Here is a 21,691-nt window from a genome sequence, read left to right as displayed (position 1 = left end):
GTACCCCAGATGTCGCACAACGATGCTTACGCGATTCATAGTTTGTGTTTCAAAGATTGCCAGTACGAATCTCGAAGATCGCCGAGGTCGACCGATTCAGCACTAGGGTGTAAATGCACCAAGATAAAGTGTGCGGATAATACCTCACTCCTCATCTTGCCTAGTATGCCTCATTTTGGTACTGCCATTGGTTCTTGTGGTTTCCCTATAACTGCATAGCCTTTGGTAATGCTATTTGAGGATCCAACCAGCCTCTGGGCTGATGACCTAACAGACAGACACATATTTTAATTATCTTTTATTAAATGTAAATTATGACTAATACAGGGTACCCTGTAAATATATGTTATAAATTTGTTTAACCTCAAAATCTATATAGTCGAAAGCGGTAGAAAACTCTATAATGCTCGTATATTAGACTTATTATACTATAATTTGGTATATATGAAGGGTTCTGGAAACTTACTGTAAGGTTTATTATCCAGATACATGTAGAGACATTAGGAATGTTGGAGAAATTTCAGTGTGTATTGGTAAACAGTAAACGAAAGTTTGAGTATCCATTCGACTAGCTGGTCAATCGATGTTTCGAGTGTGTTCCATTAGAGTTTTGTAAGAACCCTTCCAGAAATCGAGAGTTCTAGATGGTGGATCGAACAGTATATATATATATCTCTCTCGAGCTGTCACTCAGTGAGGAATGAGTGTTGGACTCGGAGTGAGTCTTGCATAATATAGATGTTGATTCCCATCGGGAATCTGAAGGCAAGTGATGGACTGCGAGTGACTGTTGGGCTCCGAGGTGGAGCGGTGAATTAAAGAGAGTGTTGTGTTGTTGATATCTGTACTTGTCAGAATCGACTTCAGGGTACTCCGCTATTAAGTGTTGTAGTGTCACTTGCTAGTGTGTATAATTGTGTGCTGTGACTTACAGTGACAATAAAGTAATTTATATAAGGAAGTGAACGTGTTCTCGTGTGATATTTATTTCCGTCAAATAAAATCGCATTGCAAAACGATAAGTAGGACCAGAGGTCCCTTTGGCTGTAACTAACTGCCACTTTAAATGTATCAATTAATATACAAAATCAAATAAAATAATACATAAAAGAGCGCAAGATACATTTTCCTACCGAGGATTTTAAAAAAGGTTAAAAACTCAATAACCTAAGTAAAAATGGATAGAATGTTCTGTAAAACTAGGAACAAAGGTGTGTTGATCTGGACTATTACCCTGTGTTGCACAACATTACATTGGATTTATACATCATATTTACAGATAATAATAAATTATATACTATTAATTAACAGTACGTGTTCTTACATTGATTAACCATTCTGCAGATTATCTATCGCCAAAAAAAAAATCTTGATTTTTTAAAAAACAATATACATAATAAATAGAGAGAGGTGGATGATCTGCCTAGTCAATACTATGTGTTAATTTTTTTAATATTTACCTTTCACCTTAACATTATGTCTAGTACATTCTTGAAACATGTACTAGAGTTCTCTGTCAAGGTTAAATATTTTCACCACAGCCTACTGCATCAAAGATTGTGATTTTTTAACAAAATGTAAAACGTTCGCATAATATATAGTATTGAAAAGGTGGAACTTATCGTCCTTTCTTTGATGTAAATCTTGATTCAATACGGAACCTAAGTATGAAATTCTTAACGTTAAACAGCCTACTGCATCGTAAATATTTCACAATGCACAGGAATTGGAAACCAGCCGAGCAGTCCGTCATAGTCAACCTCCGCTATTAGTAGACAGGTAGCTACATTCTGTACTGCAGTGCAAAGTAATGAAATGTAAGAGTGATTGATAAAGCTGAACATTTATTTTTCGTTCTAACAGCCGAGCAATGTTGAGATAAAAATCTGCAGTAAAAAGAAAACGTTTAGTTTTAACCATACAAAATAAAGTTAATATAATCGGACGGTTAAAGAAAGGTGAACTAGTCTCAAATTTAGCATCAGAGTTTGGTGTAGGTGTGACAACAGTGCGGGAACTAATGAAGAATAACCGAGCTCGATAGCTGTAGTCGCTTAAGTGCGGCTAGTATCCAGCAATCGGGAGATAGTGGATTCGAGCCCCACTGTCGGCAGCCCTGAAGATGGTTTTCTGTGGTTTCCCATTTTCACACCAGGCAAATGCCGGGGCTGTACCTTAATTAAGGCCACGGCCGCTTCCCTCCAATTCCTAGGCCTTTCCTATTCCATCGTCACCATAAGACATATCTGTGTCGGTGCGACGTAAAGCAAATAGCAAAAAAAAAAAATGAAGAATAAATACAAAGTGTTACAGTTTGCGGCGAGTTCCGACAGTTCGCATGGACTCGCTAAAAGAAAAACAATGAAAGCATCATCTTTAAAAGAACTGGATGCTGCGTTATTCATGTGGTTTCAGCAAAACAAAGGCGATGGTGTACATATTAGTGGTCCTATGATAATAAAGCAGGCACAAATTTTTTACGAAAAGATGGGGCTCTCAGGGTGCTCACCAGCGTCTAATGGTTGGCTACAGTGATTTAAGGACAGACATGGCTGTCGAGAACTAAACATCAAAGGAGAAAAACTAAGTGGTGACAGCAGTGCAGCAGGAAACTTTAGATACGAGTTTAAGCGCATGATTGAGAGATACAATTTTGTTCCAAGTCAAGTGTACAATGCCGATGAAAATGGACTTTATTGGAAGTGCTTACCCAGTAAAACACTGGCAGCTGCTGAAGAGAAATCAGCTCCTGGTCACAAATCTAGTAAAGAGCACATTACCATCTTGTGCTGTGCGAATGAAAGTGGCGACCATAAATTAAAATTAACTGTTTTTGGTAAAGCAAAAAAATCGGCGTTCTTTCAAAGGAACAGTGATGAAATATTTCCCAGTAGTTTATTATCATAACAAATCTCCATGGATGACACGCAATATTTTCAGGACTTGGTTCCATAATAAGTTCATTCCGCAGGTTCGAGATTTCTTGGCGTCCAAAGGCTTGCCGTTAATGACCATCCTTTTTCTTGATAATGAACCCTCTCACCCTGTTGATACAGAGTTGAAATCAGAGGATGGAAATATTTTTGTTTCCTATTTGCCACCTAATGTAACTTCATTAATTTAGCCGATGGACCAAGGCGTCATCACAACCTTTAAGGCACATTATAAGCGGGAATTGCTAGACCCTTACTTTCCGAAGAAACGTCGATGGTTGAGTTCTGGGAAAAACTCAATCTTAAAGAAGCACTTTATCTTGCCCAGAAATCATGAGATCTAGTAACCACTCAGAACATCACTCGATCATGGAAAAAATTGTATGTTGATGTCGAAGAGCTAGCTGACGATTTTCATGGGTTCACTGATGAAGATGAAAATGAAGGATTGATGATCAAAGTGGATAAAAGTAACATCAAGGAGTGGCTTCATACTGACGATGTATTGTCTGGGCATCACATTTTAACTGATGACGAAATAGTAAATAAAAACGCGAACGGGAACTCGGCAGTCAGCTTCGAAGTGACGAGTGAAAGTGAGGGGGGACGGGGAAGAAGAGTGCGTCACAATCAATCACGTACCGCTTCAGACCGCACTGGAGTCGGCTGAAACGTAAATGGAATTCTTGGAGCAAGAGGACGATACAGATTTTTCAGACATTCTTGTAATAAGAAAGCTCAGAATGGACATAAAGAAAATAAGTTGTAGGAGAGTGCAAAAAAAAAAAAAGAAAAAAAAAATTTTTTTTTTTAAAGCAGCTTAAATGACACCAAGTAAATTAATTATTTATGGTCTGCTGGTAATTTAGGTGAATATTTAGTACGTATTGTTGTAGCTTTGACTACATTTTGGTTTTAAAGAGGGTTTAATGCACTGCATTTTTAGGTTATACGGTATGAATTTTACATACTTTAAATCATCATCATCATCATCCTAAACCATCTCCAGTTTCCCGGGTGTGGTATATGAGCCTCCTCTATCTCATTCTGTCCTTGTACCATTCCTCCTCCACCAACTTGTCCCAATCATGACCTCTCAGCAGTACATCGTTCTTAACTAAATCTATCCATTTCCTTTGTGGCCTTCCCACAGGTCGTCTTCCTTCTACTTTTCTGTCAAATTCCTTCCTTGCAGTTCTGTTAACTTTCATCCTTTTCATGTGACCAAACCACTTCAGTCTTGATATCTGAATTTTATTGAGGAATCATCTATACCTACTTCTTCTCTAATTTTCTCATTCCTAATCTTGTCGTTCCTGGTTTTCTGGATCATACTGCATAGGAATTTCATTTACTTTAAAGTCCATTCAAATTAGTAGTATGGAGTATCCATTTTTTTTATTAACCATTCAGCCCTTCCCAGGCATTAGAACGGATAATCAAGGTTTTACTGCACATAGTGCAGACGTATTGTGACATAACCTCACATGTTTTGTTACACAAGACAGCACATGAATAATAACACAGTTAAGGTTTCCACCTATTCAATACTAATATGTATTTACAATATTTTAAATTACATGGAACTAGTTTCGACCCACCTAGGGGTCATCATCAGCCATATTAAAGCATAAACAACTCTTGTTGAATCCTAAAACATGTTATTTTTAACGGTAATAATCTTATGGATTTATAATTTATAAAGTGAAGTGTGGTAATGAAATGAGAAATGTTAGTATGGTAGAGGTGAGTAGTAATTAATAATTATATGAGGAATATACTTACTAAGAAGTTTGGAACAAAGTACAAATGGGGTGCTTGGAGTTGTAAAATTATACACTCATGGATATCAGTAGTCTTCGTACTAAAGAATACAATGTAAAACGACACATAAAAAAATATATACAAGTATGTACCAAGTCTGGAGAGTAAAAAGTGATACTCTTTTTTTTTTCTGGAGAGTAAAAAGTTATACTCCGACTCGGCATAAAACGAGTATCACTTTTTACTCTCCAGACTTTGTACATACTTATATATATTTTTATATGTGTCGTTTTACATTGTATTCTTTAGTACGAAGACTACTGATATCCATGAGTGTATAATTTTTACAACACTAAGCACCCCATTTGTACTTTGTTCCAAACTTCTTAGTATGTATATTCTTCGTATAATTATTAATTACTACTCACCTGTACCATACTAACATTTCTCATTTCATTATCACACTTCACTTTATAAATTATAAATCCATAAGATTATTACCGTTAAAAATAACATGTTTTAGGATTCGACAAGAGTTGTTTATGCTTTAATATGGCTGATGATGACCCCTAGGTGGGTCGAAACTAGTTCCATGTAATTTAAAATATTGTAAATACATATTAGTATTGAATAGGTGGAAGCCTTAACTGTGTTATTATTCATGTGTTATTCTCATTTCAATACGGACCAACAACATGAAATTCATAACCCTTGACACAAGACAGATCATACAACACACAAATAACAAATGATACGACCACGATTTATACCAAATAAAGTCCGTACATAACTACATAAATAATAATAGGCGTAAAAATCTTCACAGCCACACCTCACAAGTCATAATAATAATAATAATAATAATAATAATAATAATAATAATAATAATAATAATAATAATAATAATAATAATAATAATAACAACAACAACAACAACACCTACTAATCGAGCACGATATTTCCACTATCTACCCATGGGTTTAGAGAATTGTTTCCAAGTTATACTAGTCCACTACACTTACATCAATATTCCCCCTATAACTTGAAACAATTTCAACAGTCTATCACACTCGTCGACTTTGCCTTGGTCGTAGATGATATCTTCTCTCTTTCCTCGACGTTGCTGGGTATGCTCTCCTCTTCTTGACCGGATAGTGCCGTGTCGGGGGTCGGTGTTGCCTCGCTGCCAGCCTCCTCCTCAGTGGTAGTCGATGAGTTCTCCTCCTCATGACCAGATTGTGACATGTCATTACTAGCCTCTCCTCCAGGTGGCCCCGTGACAGTACCAGGCTTACTCTGTATTCGCAGCGGTTGGGTGACTCGCTGCAATTCCGGTGCATGGACCTTGACAGAGGGGTTGGTCTTTAGTAAGTAGACCCCATAGTCCGACTCGTTGGCTGAATGGTCAGCGTACTGGCCTTCGGTTCAGAGGGTCCCGGGTTCGATTCCCGGCCGAGTCGGGGATTTTAACCTTCATTGGTTAATGCCAATGGCCCGGGGGCTGGGTGTTTGTGCTGTCCCCAACATTCCTGCAACTCACATACCACACATAACACTATCCTCCACCACAATAACACGCAGTTATCTACACATGGCAGATGCCGCCCACCCTCATCGGAGGGTCTGCCTTACAAGGGCTGCACTCGGCTAGAAATAGCCACACGAAATTATTATTATTATAGTAGACCCCATGGCCCAGCTGCTTATCGACCTCGACAGGACCAACCCACTTAGGTGTGAGGATTGCGTGAAACCCTCCAATCTTACTACTGACTGGGTGTTTATGTCACAGTACTTGTTGGCCTGGTAGGAATATCTGAGTCTCTCTGACATCTTGAACCTTGGCCTGGGTAAGGTATCTCTTCTCACCCAAAGCTTGCTTTTCCTTGATGTCCTGCTGCTGCTTTTGCTGCCACTCTGCCAATGAAACAGCTACACCATCTTGACCAGAAGTGGGTGGTGGACAAATATTCTAATCCGCGGTGCCATATAGCTGTCGACCAAGAAACAGCTCCACTGAGGAATAGCCAGTGATAAGGTTGATGCGTCATTGCAGGGCAAAGAGTGACTGCGGTACCTGACGGTCCCACAGTCGATGTTCCTTGTCTATTAGGTGGACCCGTAGGATCCTTATTAGCTCCTGCTTCCATTGTTCCATTGGATTTCCCCTTGGGTTGTAGATAGGGGTGGTCCAGTGCTCCACACCCCATTCAGTCCTCATTTGCTGCCACTTCCTTGACGTGAACTGACTCCCGTTGTCTGAAAGAATGCACCATGGATAACCGTGGCGGCTGAATACCTCATCCTGTAGAAGACTGGTGATACATCCCCCGTGGCTTCTGGTATCGGAAATGCTTCAATCCATCATGTGAAGAGGTCGGTGATTACTAGGAGTCCTGTTTTACCCCTTGGTGTTCTAGGGTAAGGACCCATCAAGTCCAGGGCTAGGACCTCCCAAGTGCATTGCGGCTGTCTTCCTCGCTGGCTGGAATCTGCCTTCCCGTTCCTCACATTGGTGCAGGTGCAGATATAGCACCCTTTCACATAATCAAGGATGTCTTTCCGCATGTTGACCCAGGAGAATCTTCGTCAAATAGACCGACATGTCTCTTCACATCGTGAATGTCCAGCTTCATTGCTGTCGTGGAACTTCTCGAGGATGTCCGTCGTGTGTTGTCTAGGGATCATCACTACTGCAGGCATGTCAGAGAGGTGAGATCTGTACATTAAGAGTCCTCCGTCAACCCGGAATTTCTTGTAGCACATCTTGAATTCCCTCGCAACGAGTCGACTATCAGTGTTCTGTCTCCTAATCCACTGTGTCATGGTCCTACAGGGCTTGTCTTGTTCTTTCCATTGCTTGATTACTCCCAGATCAAGTTCCTTCTTGATGATCATAAGAACAGGTTCATTGGGTTTGCTCAGGTGTGTTTGTGGAAACTCCCTCTCGACAATGATGCTCCTAGCTTCAGGTTCCATCGCCAGGTGCCTAGATAAAGTGTCAGCTCGTATGTTAGTTGAACCTGGGACATGACACACATCCAAATAAAATTCTTCAATTAACAGAGCCTATCAGTTTACATTTTGAGCCAGAGTTCAACCATTTGAGAGCTGCATTATCAGTGTACAGCTGGAACTTCTTTCCCTCCAAGTAACCTCTGAATTTTCCCATGGCCGACACCATGGCTAAGGCTTCCTTCTCGGCAGTGCAGTAGTGTTGTTCGGTGGGAGATAGCTTTCTGCTGTCATACTCAATGATATCCCTTCTGCCGTCACTCCTCTCCTGGAACAACACTGCTCCTAAGCCGCAGTCGCTGGTGTCTGTCTGCAGGCACATCTTCGTTGAGGGTCAGGATGGGTTAGACCGGGAGCGTAGCATATCGCAGCCTTTCCTTGGAATGCTGCCTCTTCCTTGCTGGTCCACTGGAACAGGCAGTTGTTATGGAGTAGATCAGTAAGTGGTATTGCGTTCTCTTCAAAGTGTGGCACGAAGCTGCTACCCCATCCACACAAGCCAAGGAACTGACATACTTGTCGCTTGGTCCACGGGCGTTCAGCTTCTTCGATGGCTCGATTCTTCTCTGGTTGCCTTTCCAAACCTTCAGATGTTAGGACATGGCCAAGATATTCTATACGGGACTGGGCAAAGTGGCACTTCTCCAGTTGGCAAGTCAGTCCATGAATCTTCAGTCGTTCCAGCACTTTCTGCAAATGCACAATGTGTTCTTGAAAATTCTTGCTGTGGATTAAGATGTCATCGGGATACACTTGGCAGAAATCCATCAGTCGCATGAAGGTTGCAAAAGCTTCGAAGAAAAACTTCGCTTTAGTCATAAAGATCGGTCCGATACTGGAGTCCCTTGAGCTCGCAGCTGTGAAAACCACTCCAACATGCATTGGTCAAGCTCCTCAAACTTAGATTTTTCATAGTTTTCGGCTTGCCATACCACTGTTTGCATCGGACGAACAAGCAAATGATAGAAGTTTGTCTTTGCTGCGTAAAATATCCTGCACGGTAGAATCACCAACGTTATATTGGACACACGTCTGTTTGATGATGATGATGCTTGTTGTTTTAAGGGGCCTAACATCGAAGGTCATCGGCCCCTAATGGTACGAAATGAAAGAACAAAAATTGGAAAGGCATCCACTGACCAAAGTATAAATAAAATATGGCATAAAGAATGAATGGATGGACAGGAACTCAACAAAACACAAAACAAACAAACAAAAACCAGTGGATCGGAATCAATACAGATTGAAAATAACATTATTACCGACCAAGGAACCACTTATAAAGCACAATGATGCTTGGTGTCTAAAGGGGGTGCAAAATCCACGTCTAAGGCCCCACAGAATGGTACATGTCGCGAGTAAAGAAGAACCATGGTATTTCTCAAGCTGCAGTACTAATCAAAGGTAGCGTAAACTCACGGTGTTCCAAGCATTAAGGTACTACTCACAAGTATTGTACATCGAAAAGGTAACGCAGACCTATGGCGTTTCTCACAAAATGGCGCCACTCATAGCCAACGCAAACCGATGAGGTTCCTCACCTAGGTGTACTAATCACGGGCGCCGGTATTCCCGTGGTGTTCCTCACAGAGTGGGTACTAATCACTGGCAACGCAGACCTACGGTGTCGCTCGTATAGTGGTACAACTCACAGGCTACGCCCAGACGCGTGGCGTCGCTCACACGGGTACAACTCACAGGCAACGCCCAGACCTGTGGGGTTGCACACACGGGCACGACTCACGGGTACTGGAAACCCACACTGAACCCCCCTCGAGTGCTACAATTCACAAAAATATGGAGTACCTAACAGAGTGGTACTACTCGCAAGTAAAAGCGACCGATGGTGTTCCACGCGTGATGGTACTAATCAAAAGTAGTTTCATGGTTCTAATTCAGTCAGCCCTTGGTCGCCCCTTTTAGTCGCCTCTTACGACAGGCAGGGGATACCGCGGGTGTATTCTACATGTGCGTCCCCCACCCGCAGGGGGTACACGTCTGTTTAACGGTAGAACCTCATTGTATATTTTGTGCAATATCCAACTTCTGTTGAACCATCAAAACGACTCGCTTCCGTTTGGTTGCCATTGATTGCGAACTGAACTGCACTGAATAAAACATGACAATGACTGAGAGTAGGGTGGTGTGGAGTAGAGCAGGTGGTCATGGCTGGTGACACACCCGCTACAAATAACTTCAAGGTCGCGCCACCCCTGCTAGTATTATGACTTGGCAATATTATCCCGACACTTTGTAATTCCGTGTTACTGTAACTCCTAAAACTCGTGCATTTTGAGTGTTTTTTAAATTGCGGTTAAGCCGCAACGTGGTTGATCTGATTATGGTAAATCAACAGTTGATTGTATTTTTTTTTTTTTTTTTTTTTTTTTTTTTTTTTTTTTTTTTTTTTTTTTTTTTGAATTTGCTTTATATTAGGGCCTACATCAACACAGATAGGCCTTGTGGCGAAGATGGGTTAGGAACTGGCTAGGAGTGGGAAGGAAGCAGTCGTGGCCTTATTACAGGTACAGCCCCAGCATATGCCTGGTGTGAAAATGGGAAACCAGGGCTGCCAATAGTGGGGTTTGGACCCACTATCTCTTGAATGCACAGTTGCATGTGCAGCCTACATTGTCTAATAATGAATTTTTAGAAGGTTTGTGCATGGCAATGGCTGCAGTGAGGATAGCCTGACAAACTTCAGGCATCTGAATTAAATGTTTGTTACAGAAGTATTGCCACTACAATGCATGCACCAACTTGCCAACATGTTGATCACCTTTTGTTCCACCTAATGGTGGGATCCATATTTTCTGCATTTTATCTGTCTGAGTCATGCACTGCAATTTAAAAAAAAAAAAAAATCTTTAAAAGCTCACTATTGCTACGAGGGGGTCAAATATAAACAGGATTTTATTTTTTATTTAAATTCATTTATTGAAAAACACAAGGCAATTACAATTTATTTTTCCACATAGTTTCCTGCTTTGGGAATGCATTTGTCCCCGCATATGGGCAGCTTTTTGATGCCCTCATTGTTAAAAGAACAGGGTTGTGTCACCAGCCAGTTGCGCATGAAGTCTTCCACACTCTCATCATCTTCAAATCGTTGCCCTCCTAAGAGCTTCTTTAGGTGCTCCGAACAAGTGGAAATCGCAGTGCGGTAAGTCCAGGTTGTAAGGAGATGATCAAGTGCAGTCCAGTGCATTTCCTGCAGCTTGGAAACAGTTAGAGCTGCAGTGTGGGGCCATGCATTGTTGAGGAGGATGAACTGTTGATTCGGTTGGTCTTGTCTTTTGCGGCGATATGCAACCCTTGCCTTCTTCAACAGCTCACAGTAGTAAGCAGCACTGATTGAGCGTCGCTCATACCCGTCGATCGTCGTCAAAAATGTCTTTAACCACACAAATGTTTTTGTCTGTGAGGCTGGTCCGAGGATGGCGATCGTGTTGCTGATTTTCCACACGTTCTCATCCTTCCTTGAACTTTTTATGCCACGAAAACACATATGTCCTTGACAATGTTTGATCACCAAAGTGTGCAGTAAATCTCTAGCATTTTTGCACCACTGTAACTCCTTCACAAGCAAGAAATTTTATAATTATGCGTTGTGCAGTGTAGGGGTGCAACTGTTGCTCTGACATTGTGAGCGTTACTGTCAAAATGGTGGAAAATATCTAACAGCACGCTCTCCCCACTACTAATGGTCCCGCCTAAGCATAGCAGAAGTGCAGGGCCAGTCCTACCAACTGTTGATGTTCAGGAACAAAAATCCCGTTTATATTTGCTCGACCTTCGTATCAGCAGGAACTACCTGTCTACCTGATGTAAGTCTGCTTCCATAACCAGAAGGTCAACAACCCGGATTAAAGATGTTATTTTTATATGGTAAGCACTATAAAGCTGTGGAGTTCTGACTGCAGTGTATGCAAGTAAATCCTTCTTTAGTTGGCCAAACAGTTTGGGTCATGTAGCTGTGAGCATGATGTATTCAGGAGATAGTGTGTACAAAACCCACTGCCGGCAGCTATGAAGATGGTTTTCCATAGTTTCCAATTTTCATACCAGAAGACCACAGTCGCTTCCTTCCCAGTCCTAGCCCTTTCTTATTCCATCTTTGACATAAGACCTGTCTACATCCTTGCGATGTACAACAAATACTAAAATAGAAAAAATTCCTTGTTGATGTTCAACCATTCTAAAGTCCTCAGTTCAGTATAGACAATATTGAAACTTGCATATAGAGGAGATTGGTTGCTGGGCAACACACCTGAATTATTGTGAGGTACTGCAAGATAAGTAATATCCACATGCACAAGATATCTGCTGTATCGTTTGGTGGTGTGATCCTCCTTGTCAGCAAGTTGTTCCCTCCTCAACCCACTCAATTTATGCTCAAATCACTGTGGCCAGACACATTCCTCTCAAGTAGTAAACCTGCTGGTATGGATGCTGTATATTTTTTTTCTTTGCAAAGCATAGTTGAGCCGTCAATGCAAACAAATGGTGAAAAAGCATGCATCCACTATGTAAATGTGCATCTGTTTTCTTTCTTTTATACAGCTTCCTAAGAGCATGACTGCCGTACACGATTTATAGACATGCTGTTCTAGTAAACATATATCACTGTCTTCCAATGACTATCATTTTGCATACAGTGGGTTGGCTCGATGTGTCCAATCTGGTGCTGTAATTTACATGGACTATAGTGTACATTGCATTTATAATATCATCCCATTAGGTGCTTGGCAGCTGAAATCCTGTCTCACTATACAATTGTTGGCATGCTGAGGACAGCAAATGGAAGTAGACCACCTACATTTTTAATAGTGTGTGTGGCGTGTGGCCTCCAAAGAGGCCTGGTGCAGGTCTCTCGAGTAGACGCCGTACACACAACCTGCGCATCTGTGAGGATGGGGCACTACCTATGGTAATTATAATGATGAAGACGGCATGCACACCCATCCACGGCACCGTTGGAATTAACCAACGAAGGTCAAAATCCCTGACCCGGTCGAGAATCAAACCTGGGACCTCCTGGGATAAAAGCCAGCACACTAAACATTTAGCCATTGAGCCAGACATATTTAGCTGTGAAATTATATCTCAAAATAAAACAAGATTAAAATTTTTGCTGTAAAATTTATTGACAATTATTAATTTCAATTCAGAGATGTGAAACTTACCTGAAAAACTGCGTAGTATGGACCTGAGGAATGTAAGGTCCCAACTCAATGCGAGCTTGAATTCCTCCGAGCATTATATAGTGAGAGAGCTCACATGGATACCTCCCTTCCAATATATTGTATCTTGCTTCATCATAAAGTAGATCCAACAATTTCTGGTCCCTAGAAACAAATATTCACTAAATAATTAAATGTTTCAATTAAAATGCAAAGCATATAAAGGAAACCTACATGTCCGATATACTGAGTGAATCAGCTGTCCCTTTAATTTACACCCATGTACAATCTGTTAACCCACAGAGAGAGGTGGTTCACCAGCCCCTTCTGATTTAGTTTTATGCATCCCGCTGCAATTGCTACAATTCTGAAATACACCAGTCCCTCTCCCTAAACAATGATAATATAATGAGATGTGTGGACAGGGGCTAAAAACCAGCAGAAATTGTGAGCACCACTATTAATTCATTATGGGTACCTCGAACAAACCCTTAAAGCGAGCACAGATACGAAGAATAGGTACTTTACAATAGAAAGTGCACACACAGACCAGAAACAGGTTGCTTTTGTGAGGGAGGGGAGTAGTTGGAGAAGTTAATTGCGATCGGTACTGTCTGCTGTTGCATCGTTGTGCTTCACGCTGACGAAATCAGCTCCGTCCTTCTCCATGTGTTGATGAGACGCCAGCAGAGCTTGGGATTGCTATCAACGTTTTCAGTGACTGTGTCTACGTGTGTCTTGCAGTCTCCTCTGACTGTAAACCTCACGTGGCAGCAGACGTTAACAAAGGTATTGTGAGTGTATTGAGACAAAACATGTCCCTTTTCTTAAAATAAAATAAAAGAGAATATTGTATTGTATTGTATTGTAAAGGTGGAGTCACACAATCAATTAGACCTTATTTCTTACTGAGGCCGACAATACAGATTTATTATGAAATTAATTTCTTGCAATATACCATATTGTTCTACGTTGCAATTTTATTTGACGTAAATAAATATCACACGAGAACACCTTCACTTCCTTATTAAAATTACTTTATTTACACTGTATGTCACAACACACAATTATACACAGTAGCAAATGACACTATATACACACTCAATAGCGGAATGTCCTGAAAGTCAATTCTGTCAAGTACAGATATCAACAACATTGACACGCGCACTATAACATACTCTCTCTTGAATTCCCCGCCTCACTCACTCACTCGAGTCCAATGATCTAACTCCACCTCGGAGCCCAACAGTCACTCCCAGTCCATCACTTGACTGAGTCCCAAGAACCAAGATCTGCGAACTTAGAACTGAGAACTGCCTTCACTGACTGACAGCTCGATATTTATACCATTCGATCAACCATCTAGAATGATAGACTTCTGGAAGAGTTCTTACAACACTCATGGAACACACTCGAAACATCGATCGACCAGCTAGTCGAATGGGTACTCGAACTTCCTCCACTATTTAAAAACATACATGGAAATATCTACAACATTCGTAATGCCTCTACATGTATCTGGATAATAAAACCTTACTGTAAGTTTCCAGAACCCTTCAGATATACCAAATGTAGTACAATAAGTCTAATATACGAGCATTATGGAATTTTCTACAGTTTTCGACTCTATAGATTTTTAGGTTATACAATACGTATTTGAGGTTATACAATTTTACACTACATATTTACAGAGAAACCATATACTAGTCATGTTTAACATTTAATAAAAGATAATTTAGCATTAAATAAACTATAATTAAAATATATTAACCATACTAATTGAAGGTTTTACACCAATTACGATGCCGTACCTACGAAAATTATCCCCCCTAAAACCTTCAATATCTATCCTGTACATTCTTTATTCTAGGTCTTAAATTATATCTAGGTCTCCTTTGTATCTATTTTTACGTCTCTCTCAGTCCTCGCTAATCAGTTACACTTAGGCTACCTCAATCACACTGTCTTCTCGTTGGCGTTGTTTAAGTCCACATATCGCAGCTAGATAGTTCAATCGATGGCCACCACCTTCCCATGGGGGATCCGCTGGGTCTGGCTGACGATGTCCCTGTTCTCAGTAGCAATAATCCGCAGGTCCTCGCATGGCAGTCGACACTCCACTGACTTTCCCCTTGGTCATGCCTTTGTGTTCTGCCGGGAGGTACGCGTCTTCGTAGTCCACCGGTGTGATGCACGGGAGAGGCTCGCACGTCGTGGTGTTGGTCCCGTTGAGTCTCCTCTTTTTCTGGGGTGCTGAATTCATTGTCCCTACCGGCATATGATTTTGTGCTGGGACTAGTCTCCTGGTTACATCGCACCCTCGTTTGTCGGTTGCCGTCGCCACAATGATCCCGTCGTCCCGTGGAGTTGTCACCTTCACGACGCCGGAGCCGTCATCACTGCTTGCGGGCTTCACCCGTCTCTCCAGAGCTGTCGTGCTTTCACACAGCGCACTTGCTGTTTCCGCTGGGCCTTGAACTACGGACTCCACCGCGGCTCGTACTTCGTTGTCCAGTGACTTGATTTGGTCCTTTATTCCTTGAGACTGGGCCTCGATTTTCCACCCGAGTTTTTCAGACTGGGCCTCGATTTTACTCTCGAGTTTTTCGGACTGGGCCTGAATTTTACCCTCGAGCTTTCTGGACTGGGCCTGAATCAACGCAGTTAGTTGTGCTAACATAGTGCATACCCGGTCGTTGGTTTCTTCTTCCGATGTGACTTCAAAGTCGAAACTGTCTGGGTCCTCCTCGCTGTCTATCAAATCCTGGTGTAGCCTCTCCTGTAGGTCTGCTTTGCTTCCAGCCGTCGGTAAAACTCGGGATGCCAGCGCTTTCCGTAATATCGCCACGGTCATTTGTTCGATCTTCATTGCTGAGTCTTGAAGTGTCCTGTCACGGTCGCCAATTTATCGTTCTACATTGCGATTTTATTTGACGTAAATAAATATCACACGAGAACACCTTCACTTCCTCATTAAAATTACTTTACACACAATTATACACAGCAGCAAATGACACTATATACACACTCAATAGCGGAATGCCCTGAAGTCGATTCTGTCAAGTACAGATATCAACAACGTTGACGCGCGCACTATAACATACTCTCTCTTGAATTCCCCGCCTCACTCACTCACTCGAGTCCAATGATCTGACTCCACCTTGGAGCCCAACAGTCACTCCCAGTCCATCACTTGACTGAGTCCCAAGAACCAAGATCTGCGAACTTAGAACTGAGAACTGCCTTCACTGACTGACAGCTCAATATTTATACCATTCGATCAACCATCTAGAATGATCGACTTCTGGAAGAGTTCTTACAACACTCATGGAACACACTCGAAACATCGATCGACCAGCTAGTCGAATGGGTACTCGAACTTTCTCCGCTATTTAAAAACATACATGGAAATATCTACAACATTTGTAATGCCTCTACATGTATCTGTATAATAAAACCTTACTGTAAGTTTCCAGAACCCTTCAGATATACCAAATATAGTACAATAAGTCTAATATACGAGCATTATGCAATTTTCTACAGTTTTCGACTCTATAGATTTTTAGGTTATACAATACGTATTTGAGGTTATACAATTTTACACTACATATTTACAGAGAAACCATATACTAGTCATGTTTAACACTTTATAAAAGATAATTTAGCATTAAATAAACTATAATTAAAATATATTAACCATACTAATTGAAGGTTTTACACCAATTATGATGTCGTACCTACGACAACCAAATGGTTTCCGAGATAGAACACGTTTAATGTACATTTGTTTTTGGGCTAATGTCATGCACGTGTGTGCCTTACCCACCGAACCTCTTTGACTTTTTGAAGTGGGTACAAGTTTCCATACATGTGTTCGTGGGACAATGATATGTGCAGAAAATCACTGGTGCTGGTGGTAAGACTACGCTGCACCACTTCAACAATGTGTTGCTGTTCCTGCACAGCTTGTTGAACTACACGTTAGAGAAGAAAAATGGGAACCTGGAAGAATACCTGTTTCACGCACTTTTCTGAAAACTCTGGTAAACACTCTACGATCAGGAATTCAACGTGTCAGGAGGTGCCGATGGTATTCTTCAACAGCAGCAGAAGCACTACCATCGCTGAAGCCATAAACACAGCATATTCTTCATTAGTGTAGATGTGTGACATTTTAGCCAGTGTGTGTATAAACACAGTTAACTGATTCTTCTCCCTGATACACTCTCAGTCCCCCGCACTCCTTCACTCACAACACACCATGGGCAACTGCAACTTCAACGGGCAGAAAGACATCCCGGCTGAAGAGGTTGAAAGCAACGAGGCAGGTTGGGTTAGAATAAAATAAAATGTCTGAAGGTTGGGTGCGTAAGACACATACGTGTGCACCACTAGCCCAAAAACAAATGTACATTAAATGTGTTTTATCTCAGAAACAATTTGGAATAAAGCATATGTCTATATGAAACTTTTTGCTTCAAATGATCATTCCTGTCATATCCCTGAATATTGAACCATTCCTGCTAGGATACTTTGTATAGTCTGGTGCACAACTTGCCTATAACTGAATTAAAATACTAAGTTTCCAGAAATTCTGTTCAAGAAGTTAGTATAAATAACCACCTAATCAATACTTTATTATTGCCTCATGCGAAATTGAATATAAATTAACACTAACAGGACATGTTTCAACCACTTAGTGAATTTTGTTCTCAATTCTTTTTTTATACAGCTGAAGAGGACCACTAAGTGGTTGAAACATGTCCTGTAAGTGTTAATTTATATTCAGTTTTGCCTGAGGCAATAATAAAGTATCGATTAGGTGGTTATTTATACTAACTTCTTCATTATACTCATCGATACGGTCATGAAATGGACAACCTGTAATAAATTCTGTTGAGTTCTTTTCCTGTGATATCGTAACAAACATAAATTGAATTGAACCTCCTTTCAACTTTTGTATACCTAATTTAAGATATAAAACTGCAATGCAAAAATCTAAAGTGAACAAACAAAACTACAGTTGTACAAATGTTCCTCATACCATGCATTAAATGCTAGAACGAATTCCCTTTGTTACTCAATAGTAAGCAGCAGCTGTGCAATGTCAACCAGGTCGAAAGTGACTGTTGAGAGTGCGACATGCTATCAGAGTGCAAAGAACAGTCTAATAAAGACGTTTTATTGCACTAAAGATGTCAGGTTTCATACCACAATATGAGCGTTCTTCAAGGGAAGTATTACTGCATTAATGTTCTGCTTTAATCTCAAGAAATCTGCTGCTAAAAGTCATAATCTGCTAATAGAGGCCTACAGGAGCATTTTCTACTGGAAACCAACTTGCAGAGATTGGGTTCGACATTTCAGAGACAACATATTTTATGTGAAGGACAAAGAGCACCCTCGTCAGCTACTACTGGAAGAAGATTCATGTCAGACACTCAAAGAGTTGTGAGAAACTCTACAACCAATGAGTCAACCATCAGCAAATGTTTAAAAGCAATGGAAATCATCCAGAAGATCACAAACAGAGGCCTGCTTGGACTGTATGAAAGAGACATTGCAAAATGTTCAACAGTTTGTGAATTGCTGCTGCAAAGACAAAAACAGAAGTTGCTTTTTACATAGATTAGAACCTGGCAATAATGAATAGATTTGTTATGACTATCCTACATGCAAAATAATCATGGGTCTGTCCCAGCAAACCACCAACCTCAATGCCAAGTCGGTATTGTGTATTATGAGCTGCTATAACCCAATGCTGAACTTTACCAACAATAATTACTGAATTTGACTAGTGCATTCACCAACAAAAGTCCACTATATGCCACAAGACATGGCAAGGTTATCCATCCCCATGATAACACCTGACCGCATATCGCCAAACCAGGGAAGGAAATCTTGGAGCCACTTAGATGGGATATCTTACTTTAACTGGTCTGTTGCTCTGATGCTGCTCTTTCAGGTTACCAATTATTTGCTTTAGTTGCTACACTGTCTCCTTTCTGAGCAGCACATCCATTCTTTTGCAGATATAAAAAAAATGGCTTGATGACTGGATTGCCATAAGAAAATTTGCATTTTTCTACTGCAGAATTAATTTGTTTCCCTAATGGTGGCAAAAGTTTGTAGCTACCAAAGGGCACTATGTTGAGTAATATAGAGTGTTCCCACACTTGTGGGAAGTAACTGGGAGGGAGTGTGGGTGGATTACATCCCAGAACAACACATGAAGTCCCTTTGAATAGGTGCTCTATGGTCAATTGTTTATAAATTATGGACTTTCCAATTTTGTACAGGAAGTATTCATAATAGCCTTACCTGGCAAATAAAGCTGAAAATTACAGGCCAGTCAGTTTGACACCTCCTCTGCGAACCATGTGACCTTGCCGCGGTGGGGAGGCTTGCGTGTCCCAATGATGCAGATAGCCGAGCCGCAGGTGCAACCATATCGGATGGGTATCTGTTGAGAGACCAGACTAACGAATGGTTCATCGAAAGGGGGGTAGCAGCCTTTCGGTTGTTGCAAGGGCGGCAGTCTAGATGATTGACTGATACGGCCTTGTAATAATACTCAACATGGCTTAGCTGTGTTGATACTGCTACACGGCTGAAAGCAACGGGAAACTACAGCCGTAACCACCTCCCGAGGACATGCAGCTCTCTCTGTATGAAAGATGTACTGATGATGGCTTCCTCCCGGGTAAAATATTCCGGAGGTAAACTAGTCCCCCATTCGGATCTCCGGGTGGGGACTACACGAGAGGGGGCGATCATCAGGAAGATGGATACTGACATTCTGCGAGTCGGAGCGTGGAATGTTAGGAGTTTGAATCGTTGTGGTAGGTTAGAGAATCTGAAAAGGGAGATGGATAGGCTAAAGTTAGATGTAGTTGGTATAAGTGAAGTACGTTGGCAGGAAGAACAGGATTTTTGGTCAGGCGACTACCGAATTATCAACACGAAATCAAACAGGGGTAATGCAGGAGTTGGTTTAATAATGAATAAGAAAATAGGGCAGCGGATAAGCTACTACGACCAGCATAGTGAAAGAATTATTGTCGCCAAGATAGACACCAAACCAATGCCCACCACAATAGTGCAGGTCTATATGCCTACTAGTTCAGCGGATGATGAAGAAATTGAAAGAATATATGAGGAGATAGAAGATTTAATACAATATGTCAAAGGTGACGAGAATCTAATTGTGATGGGAGACTGGAACGCAGTGGTAGGCCAAGGAAGAGAAGGTAGCACAGTAGGAGAATTTGGATTGGGACAAAGGAACGAAAGAGGAAGTCGGCTGGTTGAATTCTGCACTGACCGTAATTTAGTCCTCGCCAATACTTGGTTCAAACACCACAAACGACGGCTGTATACGTGGACGAGACCTGGAGACACTGGAAGGTATCAAATAGACTTCATTATGATTAGGCAGAGATTCAGAAACCAGGTGTTGGATTGCAAAACTTTCCCAGGAGCAGACGTGGTCTCTGACCACAACTTGTTGGTCATGAAATGCCATCTGAAGTTGAAGAAATTGAAGAAAGGAAAGAATGCAAAAAGATGGGATCTAGACAAGTTGAAAGAAAAGAGTGTGATGGATCGTTTCAAGGAACATGTTGCACAAGGACTAAATGAAAAGGCTGAAAGAAACACAGTAGAGGAAGAGTGGAGAGTCATGAAAAATGAAGTCAGTAGGGCTGCTGAAGAAATGTTAGGAAGGAAGAAAAGATCAACTAAGAATCAGTGGATAACTCAGGAGATACTAGACCTGATTGATGAACGACGAAAATACAAGAATGCTAGAAATGAAGAGGGCAGAAAAGAATACAGGCGATTAAAGAATCAAGTGGATAGAAAGTGCAAGGTAGCTAAGGAAGAATGGCTGAAGGAGAAGTGCAAGGATGTCGAAGGCTGTATGGTCCTGGGAAAGGTAGATGCTGCATACAGGAAAATCAAGGAAACCTTTGGAGAAAGGAAATCTAGATGCATGAATATTAAGAGCTCAGATGGAAAGCCACTTCTAGGGAAAGAAGACAAAGCAGAAAGATGGCAGGAGCATATCCAACAGTTGTATCAAGGTAACGATGTAGATAATTTCGTTCTGGAACATGAAGAGGCTGTTGATGCTGATGAAATGGGAGACCCAATTTTGAGGTCAGAGTTTGACAGAGCTGTGAGTGACCTAAATAGGAACAAGGCACCTGGAATTGATGATATTCCCTCTGAATTACTGACTGCCTTAGGAGAAACCAGCATGGTAAGGTTATTTCATTTAGTGTGCAAGATGTATGAGACAGGAGAAGTCCCATCCGATTTTCGGCAGAATGTTGTTATACCTATTCCCAAGAAAGCCGGTGCTGACAGGTGTGAAAACTACCGCACTATTAGTTTAGTATCTCATGCCTGCAAAATTTTAACACGTATTATTTACAGAAGAATGGAAAAACAAGTTGAAGCTGAGTTGGGGGAAGATCAATTTGGCTTCAGAAGAAATGTAGGAACACGTGAAGCAATCCTGACTTTACGTCTGATCTTAGAGGATCGAATCAAGAAGGACAAGCCCACATACATGGCATTCGTAGATCTAGAAAAGGCATTCGATAATGTTGATTGGACCAGGCTATTTATGATTCTGAAGATGATAGGGATCAGATACCGAGAACGAAGAATTATCTACAACCTGTATAAAAATCAGTCTGCAGTGATAAGAATCGAGGGCTTTGAAAAAGAAGCAGCAATCCAGAAAGGAGTGAGGCAAGGCTGCAGTTTGTCCCCTCTCCTTTTCAATGT

The 21,691-nt window shown here is 41.2% G+C and overlaps 1 protein-coding gene across 9 annotated transcripts in view; it reads right to left on the bottom strand.

The window, feature by feature from the left end:
- Positions 1-21,691, bottom strand: part of Bili (FERM domain-containing protein 8 Bili) — a 208,961-nt gene that overhangs the window by 101,955 nt on the left and 85,315 nt on the right. For 8 of the 9 annotated variants that reach the window (XM_067147768.2, XM_067147770.2, XM_067147764.2 and 5 more), the window contains one exon: positions 12,899-13,060. The exons of the other annotated variant lie outside the window; for it this stretch is intronic. In XM_067147768.2, the coding sequence (XP_067003869.2) occupies positions 12,899-13,060 (162 nt within the window). The remainder of the gene's footprint in view (positions 1-12,898; positions 13,061-21,691) is intronic. 9 annotated transcript variants of the gene reach the window in all.

Source organism: Anabrus simplex, chromosome 5, assembly GCF_040414725.1.
Source record: "Anabrus simplex isolate iqAnaSimp1 chromosome 5, ASM4041472v1, whole genome shotgun sequence".
Classification (NCBI taxonomy): domain Eukaryota; kingdom Metazoa; phylum Arthropoda; class Insecta; order Orthoptera; family Tettigoniidae; genus Anabrus; species Anabrus simplex.
Note: the sequence above shows the minus strand (reverse complement) of the source record. Positions and strands in the feature narration are given on the sequence as shown.